Source organism: Vicugna pacos, chromosome 2 (genome assembly GCF_048564905.1).
Source record: "Vicugna pacos chromosome 2, VicPac4, whole genome shotgun sequence".
Classification (NCBI taxonomy): Eukaryota; Metazoa; Chordata; class Mammalia; order Artiodactyla; family Camelidae; genus Vicugna; species Vicugna pacos.
In genome coordinates, this window is record NC_132988.1 from 80,600,175 (window position 1) to 80,625,750 (window position 25,576).

The 25,576-nt window shown below is 40.3% G+C and overlaps 1 protein-coding gene and 1 long non-coding RNA gene across 3 annotated transcripts in view; one reads left to right on the plus strand and one right to left on the minus strand.

Annotated features, from left to right (window-relative positions):
- C2H4orf36 (chromosome 2 C4orf36 homolog) overlaps positions 1–17,567 on the minus strand; it is a 32,798-nt gene extending 15,231 nt beyond the window's left edge. The window contains exons 1-6 of one of the 2 annotated variants that reach the window (XM_072942993.1): positions 17,494–17,567; positions 16,515–16,648; positions 13,625–13,779; positions 13,051–13,390; positions 11,831–11,939; positions 6,377–6,575 (exon numbers count right to left, since the gene is read on the minus strand). In XM_072942993.1, coding sequence (XP_072799094.1) covers positions 13,257–13,390; positions 13,625–13,779; positions 16,515–16,579 — 354 coding nt within the window. In that variant the 5' untranslated portion in view covers positions 16,580–16,648; positions 17,494–17,567 and the 3' untranslated portion in view covers positions 6,377–6,575; positions 11,831–11,939; positions 13,051–13,256. Of the gene's footprint in view, positions 1–6,376; positions 6,576–11,830; positions 11,940–13,050; positions 13,391–13,624; positions 13,780–16,514; positions 16,649–17,038; positions 17,241–17,493 lie in introns of those variants that run through there. The other variant, XM_006198272.4, reaches the window with a different exon arrangement.
- A 146-nt stretch (positions 17,568–17,713) lies between these two features.
- Positions 17,714–24,979, plus strand: LOC140700275 (uncharacterized). Its single transcript, XR_012078659.1, has 3 exons — positions 17,714–18,165; positions 19,347–19,632; positions 24,751–24,979. It is a non-coding gene; the product is annotated as an uncharacterized lncRNA (long non-coding RNA).
- The last annotated feature ends 597 nt before the right edge of the window (positions 24,980–25,576 follow it).

Below are 25,576 nucleotides of genomic sequence, written 5' to 3' on the forward strand. Positions count from 1 at the left end.
GCCATGCTGAAAAGGTAATATCCTAATTTACATGTCTGAATAACTCTTTTATTTTGAAGTAATTATCTGATTCAAACGTTCATTACCCTAAATACAAAGAGTATTTCGTACCACTAATTGTAGATTATAAGCTACTTTACAGTAGCCTCCCTAAAAAAATACGTAAGCAAAATAGATCCTTGACCTTTCAACAACCAGCTACCAAAAATGGGTGGAACCAGGCAAGTCAGACAGTTTACAATCATGATAAAAGTGGCTGTTTATCCCTTCCTTAAATACTTTCAACAGGAAATCTTGTAGGGGAGGGTACGGCTCAGTGGTAGAAAGTGTGTGCTTAGCATGCATGAGGTCCTGGGTTCAACCCCTAGGACCTCCAATAAAATAAATAAACCTCAATTATCCCCTCCAAAAAACAAAAAACAGTAAACGTTAAAGCCATGGCTATTTCTTCTCCACCCTCAATTGCTAGGTCAGGAGGACGTGTACCCAGTATAGTAGCCAAAATTCATCAACACAGAGGGTGCTGCTGAACTCAAGCATTTCATAGGAAAACCAGGGATCAACCTCAAGCATCTGGTACAAATCCCAGCTTCTTGATCTGACCATTTCTAGATACTATGCCTGGGACATTTTAAGTGCTTGATAAATATCACTTATTGTGTTAGTTATTATTATTAACAACATCTGTTGCATCTAAGCCAGAAAAATAACTAGGTCAGTATCAAAAATAAATTCTCCTTTGCTCCTGCTTCCAATTTTCTGATTTGCTTTTCAAAGACTTCTGTTAGTAAAATTTCGTAATTTCTTTGAAATACTAGAACAGTCATGCAATTCTGTGATGAAAGGAGACCACCACTGTGAAACAATCCTCTTCTCTTGAAGGAAATGAAGTCAGCTACTTCCACTACGTATGTCAAGTGATTTCGATACTGTTAAACTGCAGTGCTAGAGCTCTGACAGGCAGTCTCGTGCAAACACCCGAGCTTTGATGCAACAGAGCTCCTGGGGAAGGAGGTGGTGCAGGTAACACAGCCCAGGAAATGTTTGGTCATTTGTTGGGTTCAGGTTATGCTATCTTACCTGCTCTACACGTGTGGTAAGAACAAGAGACTAAATTCCAACAGGAAATATCCATATTGAGAGCACTCTCTAAAACAATGAGTGAGGGAGTCTGTTTCTGGCATTTGGAAGAAGTTGCTTTGACAGAGAGTTGATCTGATGTAGAAAAAAATGGCACATAAAATTGCAGTACATGAAAGAGATTACACCTACATTCTAATACTGTGAAAGTCTCAAAATGAAGTCTTCAGAGTGGAGGTAGATGATCTGAAGAGAAGGAGAGGGACTGAAACTGAAAGGAGCATGTGAATGGAGAGCCTATTAGTAGAAAATTCCAAAATATACTGAGACTCCTGGTACACAGGCAACTTTTTCCTACTCTAGGGATCAATTAAGACCAATAGATTATGCCCATAACTGTAAATAAAGCAAGCCAAGTTCACTAGGTTCTTTTCATAGGTTATATCTGCTCTGAAAGGCGATGAAAACATCTCTAAGCCTCCATGTCAATGCCTTTGTTGTCTTGTCTCCTACCCCTCTGACTGCCAATTGAAGCAAAAGAAAATTGTAATTGGATTTCACCTTGGGCTCCATAATGGTGGATTGGTGGCTCAGTGAAGTCTGAACAGATTCAGCAACCCCCCTGCTATCTGCCCCCAAATACCAAGAAAGGAATGCCAGCTCTGTGACCTGAGACCATCTATCTGCAAAAGTAGAGATGGTCCTGCATGTGTCTATCCCTGCTCTCTCTCCATTATGGTGTAACAACAGTGTTAGAGTGAATGGCATATAATTCAGCCACTGGTCACAAGATCCGGACTAAAGAAAGGACTGTGTATCACCCTGAAATCTTGGACTTGGAGCTGATGCAGCAGCTGGATATAATTTTGAGAAATAAGTGAGTGGGTTCATATATGGAAAGGGTGTGAGTGAATGTGAGGAGTCAAAAAGGCACTGGAGACATCTATCCATTGCTGCCCAGCATCCATTCTCCTTCAGTCGTGGTAACAATGGTCTGCATTTCTTTGGGGGAAATGCCCTACCTCATGATTCTCAACCATGCAGTCCGACCCAAACTTCCGTTTCAGCAACATATCCTGAGAAGCTTAAACCAATCAGCTAAATCAGGGTTTCAGCCTTGGAACTACTGACATCTGGGGCTCTATGTTGTGGGGGGCCGTCCTGTGTAGTGTAGAATGTTCAGCAGCATCCTTGGACTCTACCCACTAGATGCCTTTATGATACCCTACAGTTAAGACAACCAAAAATGTTTCCAAGCACTGCTAAATGTCCCCAAGGGGGAGGGGGAGCATGAACAATTACCCCTCCTAGAGAACCACTGAGCTAAACTCATCCCTCATTTTACTAATCAAAATTCTTGATTTCAAAAAAATTAATGACAGGTATACCTTACAGACTCGCAGACATAGAAAACAAACATGATTACCAGTGGGGGAAGACAGTGGGAAGGGATAAATTGGGAGTTCAAGATTTACAGATACTACCTACCATATATAAAATAGATAAACAACAAGTTTATACTGTACAGCACAGGGAACTATATTCAATATCTTGTAGTAACCTATTATGAAAATGAATATGTGTACATGTATATATGACTGAAACACGATGCTGTGCACCAGAAATTGATGCAACATTATAAACTGACTAGGCTTTAATTTAAAAAACAAAACAAAACAGGTATACCTTATTTAGTACTTATTATTCACCAGGAATTGCTCATAAATAATCCTCAACAGCTCCATAAGATAGAGTACTAGCTAACATAAAGATGAGATTTATATAACAAAGAGATTCCAAAATGCAGTGGCTTAGAGAACAAAGGCATTTCCCTCATATTCAATAGTCTTGATGTGAGTAGCCCAGGTTGGTGGAATTCTACAGCCATTCAAGGACCCAGGCACATCCCATTTTGTTGTCTACTTGGTCTACATCATCACTGCCTACATTGCCAAAGACAGATGACCATCACATCAGGGTTCTACCCACCAAGAAAGGAAAAAGGTAATGGAGGAGGTATGCACGATGCCTTTCAAGGTTCATTACTGCCACACATTCCATTGGCAAAAATTTAGCCACATCTCCACACTTAATTTTAAGTCAAGCAGCAAATGTGGCCTAGCTGCACAGTCATGTGCTCAGCTACCACACTACTATGGACTGAATGTTGTGTCCCCAGAATTCATGTTGAAGCCCTAATCCCCACTGTGATGTTATTTGGAGGTAGGGCCTTCAGGAGGTTATCTAGGTCATGAGCGTGGAGCCCTCATGAATGGGACTAGTGCCCTTATAAGATGAGACACAGGCGAGTGGATCTCTCTCTGATCTGAGGACAGAACAAGAGACAACAATCTGTAAGCGAGGAAGTAGGCCTTCATCAAGAGTCTGGCCATGCTGGCACGCTGATCTTGGACTTCCAGCCTCCAGAACTGTGAGAAATAACTGTTTGTTGTTTGAGTCATCCAGTCTCTGGTATTCTGTTAGAGCAGCCTGAACTGACTGAAAAAATACCATAGCTATGAAATAAAGGGGAAATAATTCTGGTAGAAAACTAGCAGCCTCCACCATGTTACAAATGAGGAAAGCAAGGTTCAGAGCTAAAGTAACTTCTCCAATGTCACAGGGCTGGCGAGTAGGACTGGAACACAAGCTGATTTCAGAGCCCAAGTTCTTAAACCCCAAATCACTACTTTTTCAAATGTTTGAGCCATAACCTAAAATAAGAAAAGCATTTCACTTAGCAACTTAGTACACAAATGTATGTATCTGTACACATTTTTTGTTCTGTTTTGCTTTAGTGGAGGTACTGAGGATTGAACCCAGGACCTCATGCATGTGAAGCACACGCACTACCACTGGGCTACACCCTCCCTCACATACATGTTTATATGTGTATGTTTTATGAAACAATCCCTACCCTTACCACAGTCAGTGAACTCCAATTTTCTGTTCTATACTATTTCATTTTTTAAATGTTGGTCATACCTAGTAAATTGATTTCACAACCCTCCAATGTATTGTGATTCACATATGAAAACAGTGTACTACACTCTATTCTACCAGGAGAAAGGGAATTTGTTGGAAGGCTACTGGAGAGCTCACAGTATGCACTGCATGAATAAGAAGAGAATAAGATTCAGAAAACAGGCTCAAGGACTTCAGGAAACAGAATCACAGCTAAAATTTTGACATGGGAAGGCGTCTGTTAAGATGCACCAGACACCACTGTTGATGTTACTCCTACCTCTGCCACCAGACACTGGATGCCGTGACACTGTCACTGAAATGAATGCCAAGCCAGCTTGGCTTTTGCGTCTCTCTCAGTCCAGATTCAACGTCCCAGGAGGACGTATCCAGCGGGCATATCTTGGCTTGTGCCCAGGCTTTAGGGATCAGGCAGAGCAAGAATCTGGCTTTTCAACTCACAAAACCACAGAAATGAGGTTAGATTCTGGGTAGCCCAAAAATGAACAAACAAACAAAAAGGCAAATGTTCAACACACTCATAAACCGCTGGAAGAAGCATAAGCTGTGCAGCCACTTTGGAGAGCAATTTGGCGTTTTGTAAATGAAAATATGTATCCTGTGACACAGAAATTCCATTTCTAGCCATACAGTCTAGGTTGAAATTCCCATACAATGTGCATAAAGAGACATGCTTAAGTATGTTCACTGAAGCACTGTCTATAATAAAAATGAAGATGCTGTGAGGACTGTTGAAATGACAACAAAGGATTTAGAGTATTACATAAACTTGGTTGTTGAAGCAGTCTGAGAGAACTGACTCCAATTTTGAAAGAAGTTCCACTGTGGGTAAAATGCTACCAAACATCACTGCATGCTACAGAGAATTGTTTGTGAAAGGAAGTGCCAAGTGCAGCAAACTTCCTTGTTGTCTTATCTTAAGAAACTGCCAAATGGGGTGGGAAGGGATAAATTGGGAGTTCAAGATTTGCAGCTACTAACTACTATATATAAAATAGAGTTTAAAAAAAAAAGTTTCTTCTGTATAACACAGGGAACCATACTCAATATCTCGCAGTAACCTATAATGAAAAGGAATTTATGTATGTATATGTATGACTGAAACATTATGCTGTGCACTAGAAATTAAAACAACATTGTAAACTGACTGTACTTCAATTAAAAGAAAAAGAAATTGCTACAGTGACCCCAACCTTCAGCAACCACCACCCTGATCAGTCAGCAGCCATCTACATTAAGGCACAACCCCACTAGCAAAAAGACTGATTTGCTGAAGGCTCATGGTTAGCATTTTTAAGCAATAAAGTGTTTTTAATTAAGGTATGAACATTTTTTAAATGTTCAATATCACTAATTATCAGAGAAATCAAATCAAAATTACAATGAGGTATCACCTCACACCAGTCAGAATGGCTGTCATTCAAAAGTCCACAAATGACAAATGCTGGAGAGGCTGTGGAGAAAGGGGAACCCTCCTACACTGCTGGTGGGAATGCAGTTTGGTGCAGCCACTGTGGAAAACAGTGTGGAGATTCCTCAAAAGACTAGGAATACACTTACCATATGACCCAGGAATCCCACTCCTGGGCTTGTATCCAGAAGGAAATCTACTTCAGGATGACACCTGCACCCCAATGTTCATAGCAGCACTATTTACAATAGCCAAAACATGGAAACAGCCTAAATGTCCATCAACAGGTGACTGGATAAAGAAGATGTGGTATATTTATACAATGAAATACTACTCAGCCATAAAAACCGACAACACAATGCCATTTGCAGCAACATGGATGCTCCTGGAGAATGTCATTCTAAGTGAAGTAAGCCAGAAAGAGAAAGAAAAATACCATATGAGATCGCTCATATGTGGAATCTAAAAAACAAAAACAAAGCATAAATACAGGACAGAAATAGACTCATGGACACAGAATACAGACTTGTGGTTACCGGGGGGGGGGTAGAGGGTGGGAAGGGATAGACTGGGATTTCAAAATTGTAGAATAGATAAACAAGATTACACTGTATAGCACAGGGAAATACACACAAAATGTTATGATAACTCACAGAGAAAAAAATGTGACAATGAGTGTATATATGTCCATGAATGACTGAAAAATTGTGCTGAACACTGGAATTTGACACAACATTGTAAAATGATTATAAATCAATAAAAAATGTTAAAAAAAAAGGTATGAACTTTTTTAGACATAATGCTGTTGCACACTTAACAGACTATAGTATAGTGTAAACAGAACTTTTATATGCACTGAGAAACCAAAACATTCGTGACTCATTTTTTTGTGATACTCACTTATTGCAGTGGTCTGGAACCAAACCCACAATATCTCTGAGGTATGTCCACACTCGTAACTTAATCTCTGAGTGAGAGAGCTCACTCTCTCTGTAATTCAGCACATGCTCTGTGGCACAGCATATGGTCCATTTCTTTCAAAGCTGTGTCTCCTTGGGGGAGTTACAAGTCCTTCATCTAGCCCCAGATTCCTCCAGAACTAAAACAAGGATAAGATAATGGGTCAACTAGAGATGGTCATATTAAGTCAAGTAAGCAAGAAAGAGAAAGAAAAATACCACATGATATCGTTTATATGTGGAATCTAAAAGAATGACACAAATGAACTTATTTACAAAACAGAAACAGACTCACAGACACAGAAAACAAACTTAAGATGACCAGAGGGGAAAGGGGGAGTTGAGGGATAAACTGGGATTTCAGGATTAGCAGACACTAACTACTCTACATGTAATAGGTCAGCAAGAAGGTCCTATTGTATAGCACAGGGAACTATATTCAACATCTTGTAATATGCTATAATGAAAAAGAATATGAAAAGGAATATACATATATAACTGAATCACTGCGTTGTACAGCAGAAATTAACACAACATTGTAAACCAACTCTACTTCAATTACAAAAAAAGAAAGAAAATGGGTCAGGTTAAACATACACCTACTATACAACTCAGTCATTCCTCTCCTTGAAGTACACACCCAAGAGAAATGAAAGCATGTGCCCACACAATGCTCACAGCAGCTTTATTTGTAAGCATGCAGAACTGGAAACAACTCAACATGTTTATCAGCAAGTTCTCGGATAAACAAAGTGCAGTATATCCATACGATAGAATACCACTCAGCAATAAACAGGAACACATACACAAAAACACGGATGAATCTCAGAATAATTGTGCTGAGCAACAGAAGCCTGGCCCAAAAAAACAACATATTGTATGATTCCATTTATATAAAATTCTCAAAAACACAAATCAATCTGTAGTGCCAGGAAGCAGCTAAATCAGTGGTTGCCTGGGGGAGGGAGAGGAGCAGCGAGAAGGGATGGATTACAAGAGGCACAGAAAAATTCTTGAGGGGGTGGATATATTCATTATCTTGATTGTGATGACAACCCTACAGGCGTCAAAACTCATCAGACTGTACTTTAAATATGTGCAGTTTATGGTATAACCAATCACACCCCAATAAAACTGAAAAAATACGTAACTAAGCATATATAGGGAAGAGACAGCAAAAATCAAATCCCCCGATCACCCTACAAAAGTGGCACCTTTTCAATCAACAATACCTCAATAAAAAGAAATTTTTTGTTTAAAGCATTAGAAATACTGATTTTAAAAAGCAGTACCCTTTCAACAATTTTTAAGGTAATACACTCATTCAATCAACAAACACTGACAGAGTGGCACCTATGGGTAGGTACTATTATAAATAGACAGTAGAGACACCACAGAGAAATAACATAGGCAAATAAGTAAGGAAATAAATCACTGCGGACAATGATATGAGTGCTATAAAGGAATTAATAGCAGAATGCTCTCACGGACAGCAAGTAAAAGGAAAGACCTATTTATCGAGGGTGGTCACAGGTCTCCCTCAGGAGACGTCATTTGAACTAAATCCTAAACAATTAGGAAACATCACTGAAAATCTGAGGGAAGAGAATTTGGGGAAAAGTAAACAGCAAGGTCAAAGGTTCCAAGGCAGAAACGAGTCTGATCTGCGAGAGAACAAGCAGCAGGTTGGTGTGCTTGCACCCAGCGGGGCTGGATGATGAGTGGGAGAAATGAGGTCAAGGAAGGAGTCAAGTGTCAGATAACGAAGGGCCTCGCAGGCCATGGGAAAGGGTGTTCCTCAGGGGAGGGACAGGATCTTTTTGGCAATGACATGGCTGCCATTTTTTAAAACTCGCTCTGGCAGCTAGGAATAGACCACAGTAGGAAGGCCAGAATGAAAGCAGTGAGGCCAGTTAAGCAGCTTTCTCCATACTCCAAGGAAGAGATGATGGAGGTCTGGACAAGGATGAAAGAAGCTGAGAAAAGCGGTGCATCTGGGATTCACTCTGAAGGCAGCGCCAACAAGAGCTGCTGACGGACTGGACTGGGAGAGAAGAGGAGATGAGGACACAGAGGAAGGACAGACGACTCGTAGGTTTCTGGACTACAAAAATGGAATGGAAATGGTGCCATTTCCTGGAATAGAAAAGAGATAACTGTTCTTAAGACCATGAGGAAAAGAGGCTAGAGAAACTGAGTGAAAGCAAGGCCCTAAGGTACTCAGAGACAGTAAGCAAAAGGACAAGACTTTTTTTTCTCCTCCATACTTGCCGCCCTGTCAACTAGGGCATAAGCTCTGCCTCGCCAAGGCCCTGGCCCAGGCCTGTCCCCAGACTTAGTCCCCTGATGTTAGAGGATTGTTGTGAGGACTACAGGACATGAATAGAGCACCTAGAAGAGTTTTTGCATCTAAGTTCTTAGTAAATGGTTTTTTTCTCTCTCCTCTCTTCCTTTCCATCTTCCTCCTCTGACCCATGATAAAATGTTTCCATTGAGGAAAATCTGCCAGCTGAAAAAAAGAAAGATTCTCTCCAAAAATTTCTATTATTTACTATTAAATTTCTATGCCAGAATATTTTTCATTAAAAATAAAATGCAGTATGCAATTCACTTAGGATTTAGGTATCTAATCCATTTCATCCCTAAATATCTGCCTCTTCTACACTGCCAACCGAAGTTTCAGGATGTGCACTCTCTCTCCTCTTTCATTCTGTCTGCTCCCCCTGGATGAGCTCAAAGACACCTGTGGTTTCACCTTTCATCTCTACACAGTCTCCTTCCTGAGCAGCCCCCCTGTAAAGCCCACTACTACCGGTGATCGTCACTCAAGTGTCTCCCAAGAACTTCAAACACCAACATATCTAAAACTAGATGTATCTCCTACACACCTAAGACGATTTTTCCTTCCCCAAGCTCACAATCTGGAAGTCATCCTAAATTCCCACATTTCTTAACTCGGACACATCCAATTGACGACATTATCCTATGGTTTCTACTTCTTCCATGACTCCTGAGTCAGACCTGTATTACATCCCACCATTATTTCCTTAAGTTATGCACTTCGTCACACCTGGATTACTGTGAGAGCTTTTAACATAAAAGAAATAAAAATAAACAGAAAAATAATGTTGAGGAGATGCATACAATACAGGGAGAAGAAATCTATTTTGTGTTCTCAGAAAGATAAGCTAAGCAATTATGAATAAAACAGGTTCCTTTTTTTTTTTTTTAAAAAAAGGAGAGGAGTACGTCTTCAGAGGGAAAAAACATGATAGCAGACATGAAAAGCTTGTAATGATTAGCAGATAAAACCGAGAGTTTCTCTCAGAACTGGAGCAAAAGACAAAGGGATGGAAGACAGGAGGAAGAAAGATAAAAAATTAGAAAGCTGGTACAGAAGTTACAGTATACAAATGACAATACTCTAGAAAGTATATAGAAAATGCAAAGCTGGAAATAGCCATGGAATAATTTAAAGTAATTTCCCAGAACTGAGGGACATGAACTTCCAAATTGCAAAAGCCTGCAGAGTACCAAGCACAGTGGGTGACGGTGGAGGAGCTAATGCTCAGTGTTCGCGCTCACTCTACGCCAGGCACTGCTGTAAGTGCTGTACATATTAACTCATTTACTTGTCACAACTATCACTATCCACTTTCTACAGACGAAGAAGCTAAAGCACAGGGAAGTTAAATAATCTGTCTGAGATGACACAGCTAATAAGTGATAAAACTGGCATTCAGTCCCCGATGGCCCATGCTTTACACTCAGTGCTCTAAATCACTATGCTACATGAGATGTAAATAGTCTTCCACCTTGATTCCTATCAGAATTCTGGGATCTAGCTCCTCGGTCTGCCCGGCACAGTCTGGCATGATGAAAAGAAAAATCCCAACCCCCAGCTTCTCCCTCAGGAAGGGAAGAGAAGAGTAAACTGTACATCCAATGTTCTTTTCAGGGGCTCCTCAAAAACCTGGTTTCTGTCTTACCTGACTCAGAACACTGATGGAACACTGGTTTGGATATAGGTTGGGGGCCACAGAGAACACACACAAGCACGGCAGCTCATTACAGCACAGAGACACTGCACCATCACAGGCAGACCGCAGTGGGAACAAGAGACTGCAGACCCCAGTGAAGGGTGGGCAAACCTCCTTAACTGAGCAGGCCAGAGGGGAGTGGGATAATATATTCAGTGCCAAAGTAAAAAAAACTGCCAACTGGGAATACGACACCTGGTAAAAGTGACCTTCAAAAATTAAGGAGAAATTAAGACTTTCCCAGATAAACAAAACTGAGGGAGCTCATCACCACTAGACCTGCCCTGTAAGAAATGCTAATTGTTACAGCTTAAAATAAATTTGTGTAACTTGAAGACGGTTTATGTAAAATTGTGTATTTGTTCATTCTTATTTTTGCCTTGAACTGTTTGAGCCCATGTTCAATCACATCATGGCCACCCCTCCATAAAAACTAACCCAACACAAAAAGTAGGGACACAACCATGAAGTACTTTCCATTATGAACCTCTGACCATAAGGAAACTTTCAATCAATAATCAATAAATGTACACTGAGGAGCTCCATGAGTTCAGCATGGAGAAAAGGCACTGGAGTGCTAACATAAGTGGGAAATTATTCCTAGTCCTGTGTCATGTGAGGAGAGAGACATATGCACAACATATTACATTTGTTTTGTGATGTCATTTTACTTCAATATGTGCAGGTTAAAGCCAGTTCATAAGTACCTGCCTGAAAACATAAGAATGCTAGAATTTAGAAGAAACCTAAAGCTGCAAGCAGGCATTTTTCTACCAAGAGAAAGACAGGAAACTAAAATTTTTTCGAATATCAACTTTTCCCAAGGAATATTAAAATGCTGAATTCTGGAAAGCTTTTTTGCAAACAGATACATATTTCACTCATTTGCACAACAGCTCTGAAGAAGGATGGAAGCATATAATTCACACCCTCAGTTAATGTCACTAACTAGAGGTGAATGGCTCTGAGGGGACGAGTAAGATGCTTAAGGTTCCCTGGTGGCTCCCAAGAGCAGACATAAACCATTATGTATGTTTCTGAGTGAAAAAGTGGCTTTGTGCACACAAATGTTCCAAGCTTCTTTCAAGAGAAGGGCATAAGTGACAAGCTAATTATCAGAGATTATGTTCATAAACAGAAATGATCAGGACATGCCATAGGTACTGTGGCCAGATTTTGAACTAACAAATCAGGTCATATGGTCTGGCAGGGACATATACACTGACAAGAATAAAACCAAACTTCTGAGGAGGTGAAGCCAAGATGGCAGAGTAGAGAGACTCACAGCTCACCCTCTCCCACAAATACACCAAGAATTACATCTACAAACCCACTGAATCGCACAGAACACCTACCGAACTCTGGCAGAGTGGCTCTCATTTCAAAACAGAGGAGGATTCTCATAAATCCAATAAACAAGTTTATACTGTACAGCACAGGGAACCATATTCAATACCTTGTAATCTATGATGAAGAAGAATATGAAAACGAATGAATATATGTTCCTAGGTGACTGAAGCATTGTGCAGTACACCAGAAACTGACACAACATTGTAAACTGACTGTGCTTCAATAAAAATATATTTTAAAAAAACAAATTTTTGAAAACTCAAGACTTCTGGTCTCACAAAGTCTACAGAGTCAGCCTGATATCGTCCTCTTCAGTACTGAGATCACAGCCGCACAAAGGGATGCTCACAGTGACAGCTAACACTAGAGTGATTCCCATTGTGTGCCAGGTGGTGTCCACTTAATCCTCGTGACAAGTCAAGGAAGTAAATACCAGTATTCTCTCTATCTCACGTGCAAGAAAAAAGAAACTCACTCCAGGTCACACCACTCTAAGCAGCCAAGCTGGGATCTGAAGAAGGCAGCAGCCAGGTCAAAAGTATGGACTCTTAAATACTGTGCCATTATGACTTTCATAATGAGGCAAAAATACCAGAAGATCGTAAAATGCCTGCTGAATCATCGAACAAACACTAAACTGTGCTTAAATGTAACTTTCATATCCAAGTGTGCTTTCCTGGATTCAAATTCTAGGAAAATTGGTTGATGCAAATCCAATTCTTTCCAGTTAATCAATTCTCCATTCTCCAACCCCTCTGTACAAGGAACAGGTCTCACAAATGCAGTCTTTGTATTTTCATATCATTTTCACATACGTATATGTGTTCCACATGCTCCAAGAGGCATCTCAGGGAGACAATATGAAATTAGGCAAATGGAAAAAGACAATTTTTTTGGAGAACAAAAACAAAGTAAGTTCTAGTTGCCACTTTAAAGTAAGTACCACATGAGAATAGTAAAGGATGTTTCACTGAAAACTAGAAACTGGAGAGTTACTAAATGAAACCTACAATGTTTTATTAAAAATTTTCAGTTTAAAATTTTAAAAGTAATTTCTTTCTCTCTTTTCTGGTACCCCCTTGGGGGCCTCAAAGATGCAAACTCAAGATATTCTTTAAAATAATGTCTCTGACAAGGAGTTTCCTTTCCCTAGTGCAATTTTACAAAAACCAAAATAAAGAACACAAACGACTATTCAATGCCGGCTGCATTTTCATCTACTTACAGTGCTGTCGCTTGTGATACAAAGGTACGAGCACGTGGCAGGACCCCAGAAGATCTGTCAGAGCTGTCTGCTAGCCCACGGGAGCTGGCCTATCCACCAGCGGGTATTCGGACATCTGCACCAAACTTCATACAGTGAAAGGTCGGGGCCCTCATCCTCTTTGGATGCAGGAAGCAGAGAGTACAGATTCAATTACGAGATGACTGTCACTTAGGTGGAAGAGGTCTTCTCAAACCAATCTTCTTTTCCCTTAGGGAAAACCGAATTTCCTCAGCCGCGTTTTCCTGACGTTTCAGGTTATCCAAGCGCTTCATTTCATACTCCCTTTCTAGTTTGATGGCTGAAAAATAAAATACATGAAGCAATCCAACTGACATTTTTTACCAAGCATAATTCAGTCAAAAATGAATATTTACCACACAGCAAAACTCACATTCTTGAATCCTAAACAAGGAGACAGGGCTACATAGAAAGGGAGTACGGGTGTGAATGAGCAGATTTGAACATTTCTCTAATCATCAAAATAATGCACACAAAATTTGCAATTTATTAAAGTAGTTTTAACAGAACTTACATTCTGCTGAAGGGACCAGACCATCCTTAGTGGTTTTACATTTTTTGAGGCGTATGGAACCACCAAATGCAATTTCTTCCAAGAAAGGCAACTTGATGTTGGCTAGGTTTGTGTGCCAGGTCTTCGTAAGCAGTGCAAGTTCCCAGGGTTCCTGTCTGAAGCAAAAGTTCATTAATTCAGTCAATAAATATTTATTGACATCTACTGAAGGATATAGAGATGACATCTTAATTTTCAGTTCCATTTTCCACTACACATTTTGGTTTATTTACAGGAGAGTATTCGGGATTTCCCAGAGTTGCAAATCAAGTCAGGAGAAGGAGCTTTATGTTAACTAATGTAGAGATATACTAAAAAAATGAACATAAGTTAAAATGACAGGAACATTTGCTCAAAAAACAGCCTCCTTGGGAGTCATTCCAATCTTTCCATGTCTTTAAATAGGATGTAGTTAAGAACTATAAGCTCCAAGTCCTTTTTGGCTGATCAAAAATATGGTCACATTAGGGAAGGAACAAAGGGAATAATCATGCACTGAGCAGGATGCTTGGCACACACTAAGGCTTTGAGTATGTGATCTGATTTTAATCTTTACAACCACCATGGAGGTAGACAAAGAAACGGAGACTCAGAAGTTAACTGAGAACCAGAGCTGGTATGAACCCTAGGTATATTTAGAAGCACTAGTACCAAGAGAAGCCTTGAAAAACCAGAGAAGGGAATGAAATCCTAAGCTACAATAGTTTAAAATAATCAATGAAATTTTAATGGATTTGTTTATGTATCCTAATTTGGAAATTTAACTTATCAGCTACATTTCTCATCTGCAGGCATGAGGAAAGGTGGACGACCTGCTTTGGTACAAGTAGGGGAAGTGAGGGTATTGCACACATGCCGTCTGCTTTCCTCCTCCAGCTTCCTTGTTACGTTATCATCAAAGCTTAATGACTGACTTGAAGTCTACAATTATACATGCACTTGAACAAACGCACAAAGATGTATTTACAAGAATGCTCAATGAAACATTGTTTGTCCTCCCAAAACCCACAAAACAGCTTTAATGTCTATCAAGAAGAGCCTGGTTATTACACAAACTGTATTACACATAATCAAAGAAAGAGGTTCATCCTTATACACTGACTTGGAAAGATAAGCAATAAAACAGCTAATGCTTACCTAACACCTACTATCTGCTAGATGCTGCTTTGATCAGTTTACACGTATAAATACTTTTAATTGCCACAGTAACCCCGTGAAGTAGGCAGGTGCTGTTATTATACTCATTCTACAGATTAGGAAACAAGAACAGAGAACTTGCTCAAGATCATAAGGCTGTTGGTCGTGGCTTTGGAATTTGAACCCAGAAAGTCAGACTTTAGAATCTGTGCTCTTAACCACTAGGCTGCGCAGGATATGTAGGGGGGAGAGGGAGCAAAGTTCAATATAATCCCACAAGTAAATACATGTGTATATACACATGTGTGTACGTGTCAGTGTGCTGTATCTTGTATAACAGACAGAAATTCTAGAAAAATATAAAACATCTTACCTGAGTGGGACTGGGTGGGGATGGGAATAGGGATATGAGAGATAATATTTTTTAAATTTTCCTTCCAAATGCTTCTATACTGTTTGAATGTTTTTAGTGTATTTGTTTAATAATCTTCTAAAAACACTCAACCAAGAAAAGTCCAAGGTGAGGAGCTACTTTAGCAAATGAACTCCAAAGAGTGCTACTACTGTTCTCCTCTTAATTTAGCTGCTCTTGTAAATAGTTTGATATCAAATACCTTCCTGTGAGAATGATACAGACGACACTGGTTTTGAAGATATTATTTATGATACAAATTTCTATATAACCAAAACCACAGAATCAGAGCTTTAAATCATTCTTCAGACACAGGAGTATCTTTGTTATAAAAATTATGTTTATAATAATGACTATAGTGGTATCTGCCTACAGCTGAAGGTCTAATCACATACTGAACTGATAAATCTTAATAAAATATGATGGTGAGTTTTCTCTGGTTTTCCAACTCCGTGAGGTGTATCCATATACTTCTCAGAACGTTGTCAAAAAGTAAAATTTAATTGACTCACATCAGTGAATATGTCATTGACTGTGGCAGAGACGTTAAAAAAAATCCAAAAATTAAAAACGAGGTAGCACGACAATACTACAGAGTGATACTACTATATGGCAGCAAACCATGTTCATTATGGGCCGGCTATACCTCAGGCAATGTGCAAGTACTCTACATACATCACTTCATTTGTAGTCCACACCGCATAGGCAGGTATTGACAGGCCTCTGTCACAGACACGGAGGCCAAGGCACAGAGAAGTTAAGTAATTTACTCAAGGCCACAGAGGGAGCCCGGGCAGGGCCAGGATTTGAGCCCAGGTCTTCTTAACTGCAAAGCCCATGTTGTCCATACATTGCCTGCCCAAGCTTACAGAATGCAAAACTGACTGTCTGTATCTGCTAATTAAGTGTCCTGTTAAGATGTACCTGGCACCAACGCATTTTAGGTAGATTTACACTATCTAAAGAGGTATTTTAAGGTGGTTGTCTACAGCAGAAAATGTTGCTTTGGAGTAAGAAGGCTCAGACTTCTAAACCAGTCACTTCCTTACTACATGACTGTGGGACTTTGATCAAATTACTTCTCCAAACCTCAGTTGCCTCATTTTAAAGTGTTGTTTTGTTGTAAAGACCAAGTAAGAAAATTTATATATCCTTATAAAAGCATCTTCTTTAAAAAAAAAAAATCAATATCCCAACTCCTGAAAATACCTCACACAGCCTAGTGTAAGCATGCCCAGTACTTTTATTTTAACAAGAACACTCTCCACGACGGTCAGTGTTTACCGTGATAAAAATACTTACACTTCGTAACAACTGCTCCGTAAAATGGTTTTCACTGTATTCCTTCTTGGCAAACCATAAGCCATGGTGAATTGTTACAGTCCAATTTCCTAACACAGGTGCCTTATGTAACTCAGATCTTCCGTTCACTTTGCCTGAAATGATTGCAACACATCTAATTACTATTAAAATAAAATATCCACTTGAATATGTTTTATATTCAAATAATAAAAAGATTCCCCCCAAAACTTCTAAATGTCAGAACGTCCCTAATCAATGTTCATTGAACAGAACGCCTAATGTAGAACTGTGTTCTTGTTTACTTTCCACGAACTCATTTTATCATTTCTTCCCATGTAAGAAGAAAATGCCAGGTCAACACATCGGCATTCCGTCCTGATACTCTGTCACTGCCTAAGCCAGCCAAACTGGCTCAAACACCTTGCCACCAAAACGTGTCTGACTGGAGCAATCTTAAGTGACAAATAGCTCTGAGGGCCCAGGAACTTCCCGTCCCCCGCCCGAGCCTTTTAAAGGATACAAACCTTCCCAGGTTTTCCCTTTTTCAAAAATCTGAACTTGAAAATTGGCCCACTTTAAGTACCACTACCACTTCCCTTCATGAGCACGCTTCTTCGGAGTCTCCTCCCCGCGGGATGCGCAAATTCCAGTAAAAACCGGCTCGGGGGGAGTCGGCGGCCGCCGCAGGGCCAGAGGTGGGGAGAGGAAGAGAGAGGGGAGGGGAGAAGGGGGGAAGGGAGAGGGGAGGAGGGGGGAGGGAGGGGAGGAGGGGGAAGGAGAGGGAGGAGAGGGGAAGGGAGAGGGAAAGAAGGGGGAGGGGAGAGGAGGAGAGGGAGGAAAAGAAGTAGAGGGGAGGGCCTTCTCGCGCGCCGTCCCGCCTCGCTCCTCCCCCCACCCGCACCCCACACGCCGGGGAGGGGGGGTGCGCCTCGGGCCTCGCGAGACAGGACCCCCGCAGAAAGGGCCGGCGCCTGATTACCGGCACTAGGGGGTCTGGCGGGTTGGGGGAGTGGGGGGCGGCGGTGCCGCGCGGATCCAGGGCAGAGCGCGCGCCCATCTAGGCGCACATGGCCGCGCACACGCCTCCTTTCTGCTCGCGCCCGGAGCCGCGGGGCGGCCCCACGTCAAGCCCGGGCCTCAATAAAGGGCTTTGTGGTGCGGGTCCCGCCCGCGAGGGAGCCTGGGTGCCGGGCCCGGGATAAGGCCCCCGCGGGGTCCCCTCGGTGCCGGGGGCGGGGTGCTCCGTGTCCCACAGCCGAGGACCGGGTCACGCTTGACGGCGCAAAGCCCACAGCGAAAGAGAGGGCTGTAAGCGAGGCCTTTGCATGAAAACCACACTTCCAGATGTGAGGGGGCTGTGAGAAGAGGTCTGAGGGCACCACTTACAGAAATGTGCCCAATCCCGACGTGTTGACCGGGAGCGAGTCTCACGGGTGCCCCTGGAGGAGCGGAAGCGTTGTTAGAGGTCACACGGACGTCCTGGTGCGTCAAGGCGTTTTAAACGCTAAAGCTCGAAACTCGTGGTCCGCGTTAAGAGCAAAATAGGATCAGAAAATAAGGCCTGACGGACTCCTTTCTGAAGTCATTACACCGGGGCGATTCAGAATGTGTTGATATTTTGATATGTCAGATGATCACGACTTAATATCAGGTGAAAATAGTTTGCCTCCATTTTGCATGAGGGTTTTGGAGTCAGAACTGGTTTGGAATTCTAGTTCTGCCACTTGCTAACTTTAAGATCTTGCCTACGTAAGTTCTCTAGGCCTCCATTTCTTCACCTATAAAACAAGTAAACTACTCTATTATCTTACAGGGTGGTTGTGTGGGTCAAAGATGGGGTCTGTAAATATTCTCTGCCACAGGATAAGTGCCCAATTATCTAATTTTGAACCTAGGAAAACTTTACGGGATAGGCAAGGGATTACTTACTATTTGAATTGTAGAGAGGAGGATTCCGCTAAGAGAGGCTAAAGGACTGCCCAAGGTCAGATAGCTGGTGAGTTATAGGGCCAACTTTGGAGCTAAACGCAATACCCTTTCCACCCTGACAAGCTACCTCTGATACTAGCTCCTACCTAATTAGAACAGGCTGGCAGGGTTGACCCACCTGTAGAGGGTACTTTTGTGCCTCCAAGAAACTAGAAGATGAGGACTCCCTTGAGAAGCCAGGAGTGAAAGGGGCTGTTAGTATTTTAACACAAAGAATGGTGACGCTATCTTTGTATTGTGAAATCAACATAGTAGGATTTGACCTGAATTTTTTAAATTAATTAGCATAGCCTGGGGGAGGGGAATGAGAGTACAACATGCATATAAGTATTTTTAAGAATTGTTTTGTGGAACTTTCATTTCTCATACACATGCCTATGTGTATGCGCTATTTCAATATAACTGTAGTTGTTTTTACAGTGGATCTAAAAAGTTTGAAAACCACTTCTAGGATCATTTCATTTTAGAAATGAAAAAACTGAGACCAAGTTATTAACTGAAGTCACACTCAGATGGGGCAGAGATAGGCCACCTTAGAATTGAAGTGGCCATGGTGTCGTGACCTGTTCTCTTTGTATAGATGAAGAAATCAAGATGCAGGGAAAGAATGCAGTGGGTCCAGGATCACACTGAGAGAGAGGGACCAGATAGTCTAATTTGTCTACATGGGAACTTCATTTATGTATACTTATATTATTCCTGACACTCGTGTTTAGTTATTTCCTATGTGACTCACTTCAAACAAAAATGGTGGCAGTTAGAGTATGACTTTTGAAACTTGGTCATCAAACGTATTGTGGCTTAACCTTCTTGTCGTCTCTCTTGGATCACTAACCCTGGAAGAGGTCAGCTGCCATGTGGGGAGGACACAAACCAACTTATGGAGAAGTTCACATGCTAAGACACTGCATGATTCATGGCCCTCAGAAAATATAAGATTATAAATGTTCATCATTCAAATAGACGTACCCTATGATATAGCAATCCCACTCCTGGGCATGTATCTGGAGAAGACTCTAATTCAAAAAGATACATGCACCCCAATGTTCACAGCAGCACTATTTGTAATAGTCAAGATGTGGAAACAACCTAAATGTCCATTGACAAATGACTGGATAAAGAAGATGTGGTACGTATAACCTTCATTTTTCAAGGGTCAGCAGTATATGATAACCATCATTCCCCCATGTGTATTTGTAAACAAAAATAACACTAAATTCTACAGAATGTGGAAGGGTATCCAATATGGGTCTTGTTCCCCCTGCCCATAATCACTACTTCAGTATTTTCTTACGAAATATGAAATTATTTCTAAACATCTCTCTTCTCTCCTACCCTCCCTCTCCCTTCATTCCCTTTCTCCCTTCTCTCCTATTTTCTCTATCTCTATCTCGATCTCTAATCTCTCTCCCCCTGTTTTTCTGGTGCCCTACACACATCTTCCTATTGAATAAAGAAAGATCTTCACTGATCTCAACTATTTCAGAAAGTTGCCACCTTTCATTTAAATTGGTTAAGAGAGCATTGCTGCCACCTAGTGGTAAAACTAAAGTACAAGGAGGACTGCCAAGGAGGTGTAATAATCTTAACACAAAAACAATACTTGTGTGATAACATTAACTATGCATTGGGCACTGTTTAAGGTACTTCATATACATTGTCTCATATAATTATCACATCAGTAGATGCTATTATTAATTTAGTGATGTGATTTTTGCGTTATTAGAGAAGAAAAAAACAGGCACCTCAAGCAGATGACAGGATTTGACCCAACACTGATATTTTGCTTTCTCTACCACACTATACATTCCTCCAAGATTGTAATTAGTAATTAGGGCAAGGTTTTAGAGTATATACTTGTAAATATTATTACAACTCCCCTTTTCAAACATTCTATTAATTTCTCATTATGTATTCTCTTTTAATTTAAAAGAGCAATGTTTTATTTCTTTTAATATATAAATTACAGATGCAGCATACACTTTTTCATGGCTACCCCCAAAACTTCTCTAGGAATGACACCAGCTCTAAGACAATGATAAAGCAATTCATCTGCAAAAGTTTTTAAATCATCAAAGAAACATAATAAAATAGATAAACAAGTTTACACTATATAGCACAGGGAACTATACTCAATATCTTGTAATAACCTATACTGAAAAAGAATATGAAAACAAATGTATGTATATATATGTATGACTGAACTATTATGCTGTACACCAGACAGTGACACAATATTGTAAATTGACTGTACTTCAATAAAAAAAAATTCTTAGAAAGCAGTAATTACCCATTTAACATCCTAATTAATTAATGAAGATTTAATGTACTTTTTAAAAAATCACCAAAGAACTTAACAGCACTGAAAGTCCTAAATATTCTCAACCCCTTTGTACAAGCACCTTCTTAATTCTCTTACCTCTCTAACCACTCCTTCCCTGGTTTCCCTCCTCTTCTTCCTCCCCTTAATTATGTGCATGCCCATCTTCCCCTATTTATTCTACACCAGTGCTCTCAACAGCTCTCCTCTTGCTGATGTAACTATCACTTCTCTTTGCATGGGCCCCAAATCTGATTCTCTAGCCAGCTTTGCCTTCTTTCCTGAATTCATATCCTGCATTTGCATGGTTTGTGGGAACTTCCTCCCTGAATATCCTGTTCAGTGAAAATTTCAACATATCCAAAATATAATTCATCACCTACTCCCTAAACCATCTCTTCTATTTCCAGGGTTGCCCCATGACTCTTCCATGAGCCACACTTAGAGCACTGAATCATTTTAAAGCATATTGTTGGGTGCCTACTCCATGCCAGCCATCATTCTTGGCCATCTGACATGACATCTGACCCTCACAGCTTAGGAGGAAAGAAGACAATGGTTTCCCTAGTACAGTTAAGGGGAAAAGTTTATAGGATTACAAAATGACTTACATACAATTATACAACTAGTAAGTTGCAGAGCCAAATTTAACCCAGGTCAGTTTCACTCCTGACCTACCTCCTTTGAGTTCTCTGGATCTTCTGGGTGGACTATATGTCCCTTTGTCCGTGAGATTTCCATTGCATCCTAGCAACAACATTCACTACACATCCATTTTATTTGAGGTCAATTGGGTAGGTTTCTGTACCTTAAACACATTATTTTCTGACCAGAACAGAAATTAATAGCCACAGCTAGTGTCCAGTCTTCGCTGCTCCCCTTAGAGGCAGAAGTTACAGTTTCTCAGTTACCCATTCTGTTCTTCGGGAGGCAAAGCAGATGAGAATCCATTATCCTGATCCAAGACTATGGCATGTGATTTACAGCCTAGGATTCTCCCCAGTACAAAACCTGGATCCCTGGTGGGGATCCCTGGCTGGTCTCAGGACAGCACCACTATCCTGTATCTGCCACACAGTTGTTTACATCAGGAGGGCTCAGCCCCTGACAGCGACACTTGAATTCCTCCATTGCACAAGCATAAAGCATTTGTTGTAAGAATAGGAAGAAAGATCTTTACCCAGCTTAGTATATGAGGCCTCTGGCAGTGTAACAGTGTCGTCCTATAAAGTTCTAATTAAAGGATTTATCTGCTTCAGCCCGATTGACATTTCAATTTCATGCTTATTTATAGTGTTACTTTAAGAGTAGGTAGGAGAGTAGGAGCAATCAGAAAACAATAGATCTCTAGTTATTCATTTGTTAAAATGAGTCACATTTTACTGACTTTTCAAATACATTATAAATCACATCAGTTGAACTCTTTTCCTGAGGAGAAAGACCATGTGAAGAGGTGATGTGCTCTGATAGGAAGGGTCTAACTAGGAAGCCAAAACACCTGGGCTGGAGACTCCGTAAATATGAACGATTTCTAAGCCTTTGTATCATTTATGAAACCTAATATTATAGATCTCAGAAATGTTTTCATGCTTGGTTCCATGAATTTGTCTAAATCCTATATATAAATATTATGGTACTAAGTCTTTAATAAGTTAGTAAATGATAATAATTTTACCTATTTTGTGTTTTGGTATATTTATGTAAAGAATTCTTTATAGTTAATGTACAAAAGGATACCATTTTTTTTAATCCTAAAGTCTTTTCTTTTGGAGATATATATCCCATGTTTACCATATCCATATGATATGTTCTTTTTTTTTTCTTTTTTACAACTTAAAGCTTTTATATTACCCACTTACATGAAACATTCGTTAACCTTGCAGGACCTTTGATCATATCCAAAGTGTCCATTGAGACATTTGGTCCATATCAGAAGGTCCTTGATAATTGGCTTTGATGCTCGGTCCTGTTCAAAACATCTTTCATATGTTCTTAATTTTATTCATTTCAGTGATCCATATTCCATCCTGAGCTTTAATTCAATTAAATTTAAGCCAATTAACACGTATCTATTGAGCACTTTCTGTATGCAAGTTTCTGTGATCAGCCCCTGCAGTCTAAACTTTGTCCCCCCTTTTCCCCCTCCCCCCATGTGTAAGAAAAGCTCTTTTCCTTTGAAGAGTTAAGTCAATTATGAAAAGTATACATTCTCAGCTTGGAGAAATGTGGAAAAAGAAGTTATTGCCTCTCTTTTTGTCAGTTGTAAAAGTTGTCTTAAAACAATTAAACTTCTTTTTTTAAGCCAAAATCTAAAATTAGAATTCATATAAGCCCCCATAGGCAATAAAGATCAATCTACCAAAATTCAGGATCTTTAAAAAAGGAATTATTTCGAAGTGTAGGATCTGTTATACATGCTCAAACACTGACTTCCTAATGTTAAACCTGTCTGTGAATTTAACTCCTTAATTGTTTTGTCTGCCTAAACCTCTAAGACAAATTCTTTTTCTTCAATTTTATCAAAGGATAATTGACAAATATAATTGTATGTATTTAAAGTGTACAAAGTGATGATTTTGGTATGCATATACATTATAAAATGATTGCCAGGATCAAGGTAATAAACACATCTATCACTCCACATAGTTAACACAGTTGACTTTGTGTGTGTGTGTTTTCTTTTTCTTCTTTCCCTTTTCTTTTTTTGGCTGCCCAAGATCTGCTCTACTTCCTTTACTGAACAATGTACCTGTGTGAGTTTTGAGAGGAAATAGGATTTACTGTGCTTGACAGAAAGACCAGACTCCTCTTTCTCTGGCTCCACTGGCCAGAACACAGGCTCTCCCCTGTTCTTGGCTCCCTCCTGGGTTTTGGCGTCTAAAGCAGGTAATTGAAAGGAGCAAGGAAAGTATTATTCTGCCAGTGGTGCCTGAGATAACACAGGGGGTTAACACCAGGAGTGGAGGCACCCTGCAGGTAGCAGCGCAGTGAAAGTCCAATGCGTGGGTCCTGGTGCCAGACTGCCTGGGTCTGAATCCCTGCCGTGCCTCTGATTAGCTGGGTATCGGTCAACTTTACTAGGTTAACTAGCATCAGGCCTATGAATCTTGGACATTACAGTTCTCCTCAACAAAGCAGCCAGAGTGATCTGCTTAAAATCAATCCTGAATTATCAGCCAGAGTCACCAATTCTTAACTGTCTCTCAGGTTCCATTTCTACTTCCAAGGTACCAACAATAAATCAACGGACACCCCCTGCAGCTCATTAGTAGGCACTGCAAACTAATATGCTTTTAAATTTTAAGATTGATCCCACATATACTATATACTCGAGAAAGAAATAGAGGTAAAACAATGCTTAAACGAACTCCTCTCTACCCTACGGTTAAGCAGTCTTTCTCAAATGTATCTAAGCAGCTCTAGCCTCCCTGGCTTCCTTGCTGTTTCTGAAGCCTGCAGGGTGTGTTCAAGTCTTGGGTTGAATTGTGTCCCCTGAAGAGGTGGTGAGGTCCTAACTCCCAGTACATATGAATGTGACCTTATTTGGAACTTATTTAGAGTCTTTGCAGATGTAATGAAGTTAAGATGAGATTGTACTGGAGGGATACACTGGAGTTTGGGATTAACAGATACACACTACTATGTATAAAATAGATCAACAAGGACCTACTGTAGAGCACAGGGAACTATATTCAATATCTTGTAATAACCTGTAATGGAAAAGAATCTGAAAAAGAATATATACATCTATACTATATATATATTATATATACACAATATGTATAACTGAATTACTTTGCTATACACCTGAAACTAACACAACATTGTAAATCAATGACACTTCAATAAAAATTTTCTTTAAAAAAGATGAGGTCTTATTGGATTAGCATGGGTCCTAAATACAATCACTGTGTCCTTACAAAAAAGACAGGGACCTAAAGGAAGATCTCCACATGACAAGAGGGGCAAAGAACGGAGTGATGTGTCTGTAAGCCCAGGAAGGCCAAGGTTTTCCAGCAAGGATCAGAAGTTAAAGAAGCAAGGAAAAGGTTCTCCCTCAGAGCCTCCAAAGAGAACTTAAGCTTGCCAACACCTTGATTTCAGACTTCTGGCCCTTCAAGGCATGAAGAAATAAAATGCCTGTTGTTTTAAGCCACCCTGCTTGTGGTACTTTGTTAGAACAGCCCTACGAAACAAAATACACCACCTGAGGCTTTTAAACAGACTTTCTCCAGACAGGATTGCACTCCCCTCCATCAAGCCTTTGCTCCAGGAGACTTTCCCTAACACTCTAGTGTTCCCTACCCTCGCCCCTGCACTGCCAATCCCCTTACCTTGCTCTGCTTTTTTTTTTTTTTTTAAAGAAAAATGCTTTATTAATAGTTGTCAATTCTTACAAAGTCCAGGCATGTTGCATAGCTTGTGCTCAGCCCGGTCATCTGTTATGGGCTGTAAAACATCCGTCTCTAAAATAGCCGCTTGAATTTTGTAAAGTATTAAAGAGTGCTTTCACAAAAGCTAAGTTTTAGCTGACAAAGAATAAATTTATATTAAACAAGTGGAAGCAATGGAAAATATAGGAAATTGCCCTCTCAGATTAAGAATTTAGTTTCACCAAAATGTAAATAAAGTGGTTCCAGCTCAGGGTCTTTTCTGTAACTCTTCAGATGAGGGAGAACTTGTAACCTCACAGGTTTCTTTCTCTGCCTCATTCTTACTTCCCTTCCTTCCCTCTTCTTAACATCTGTTCTGT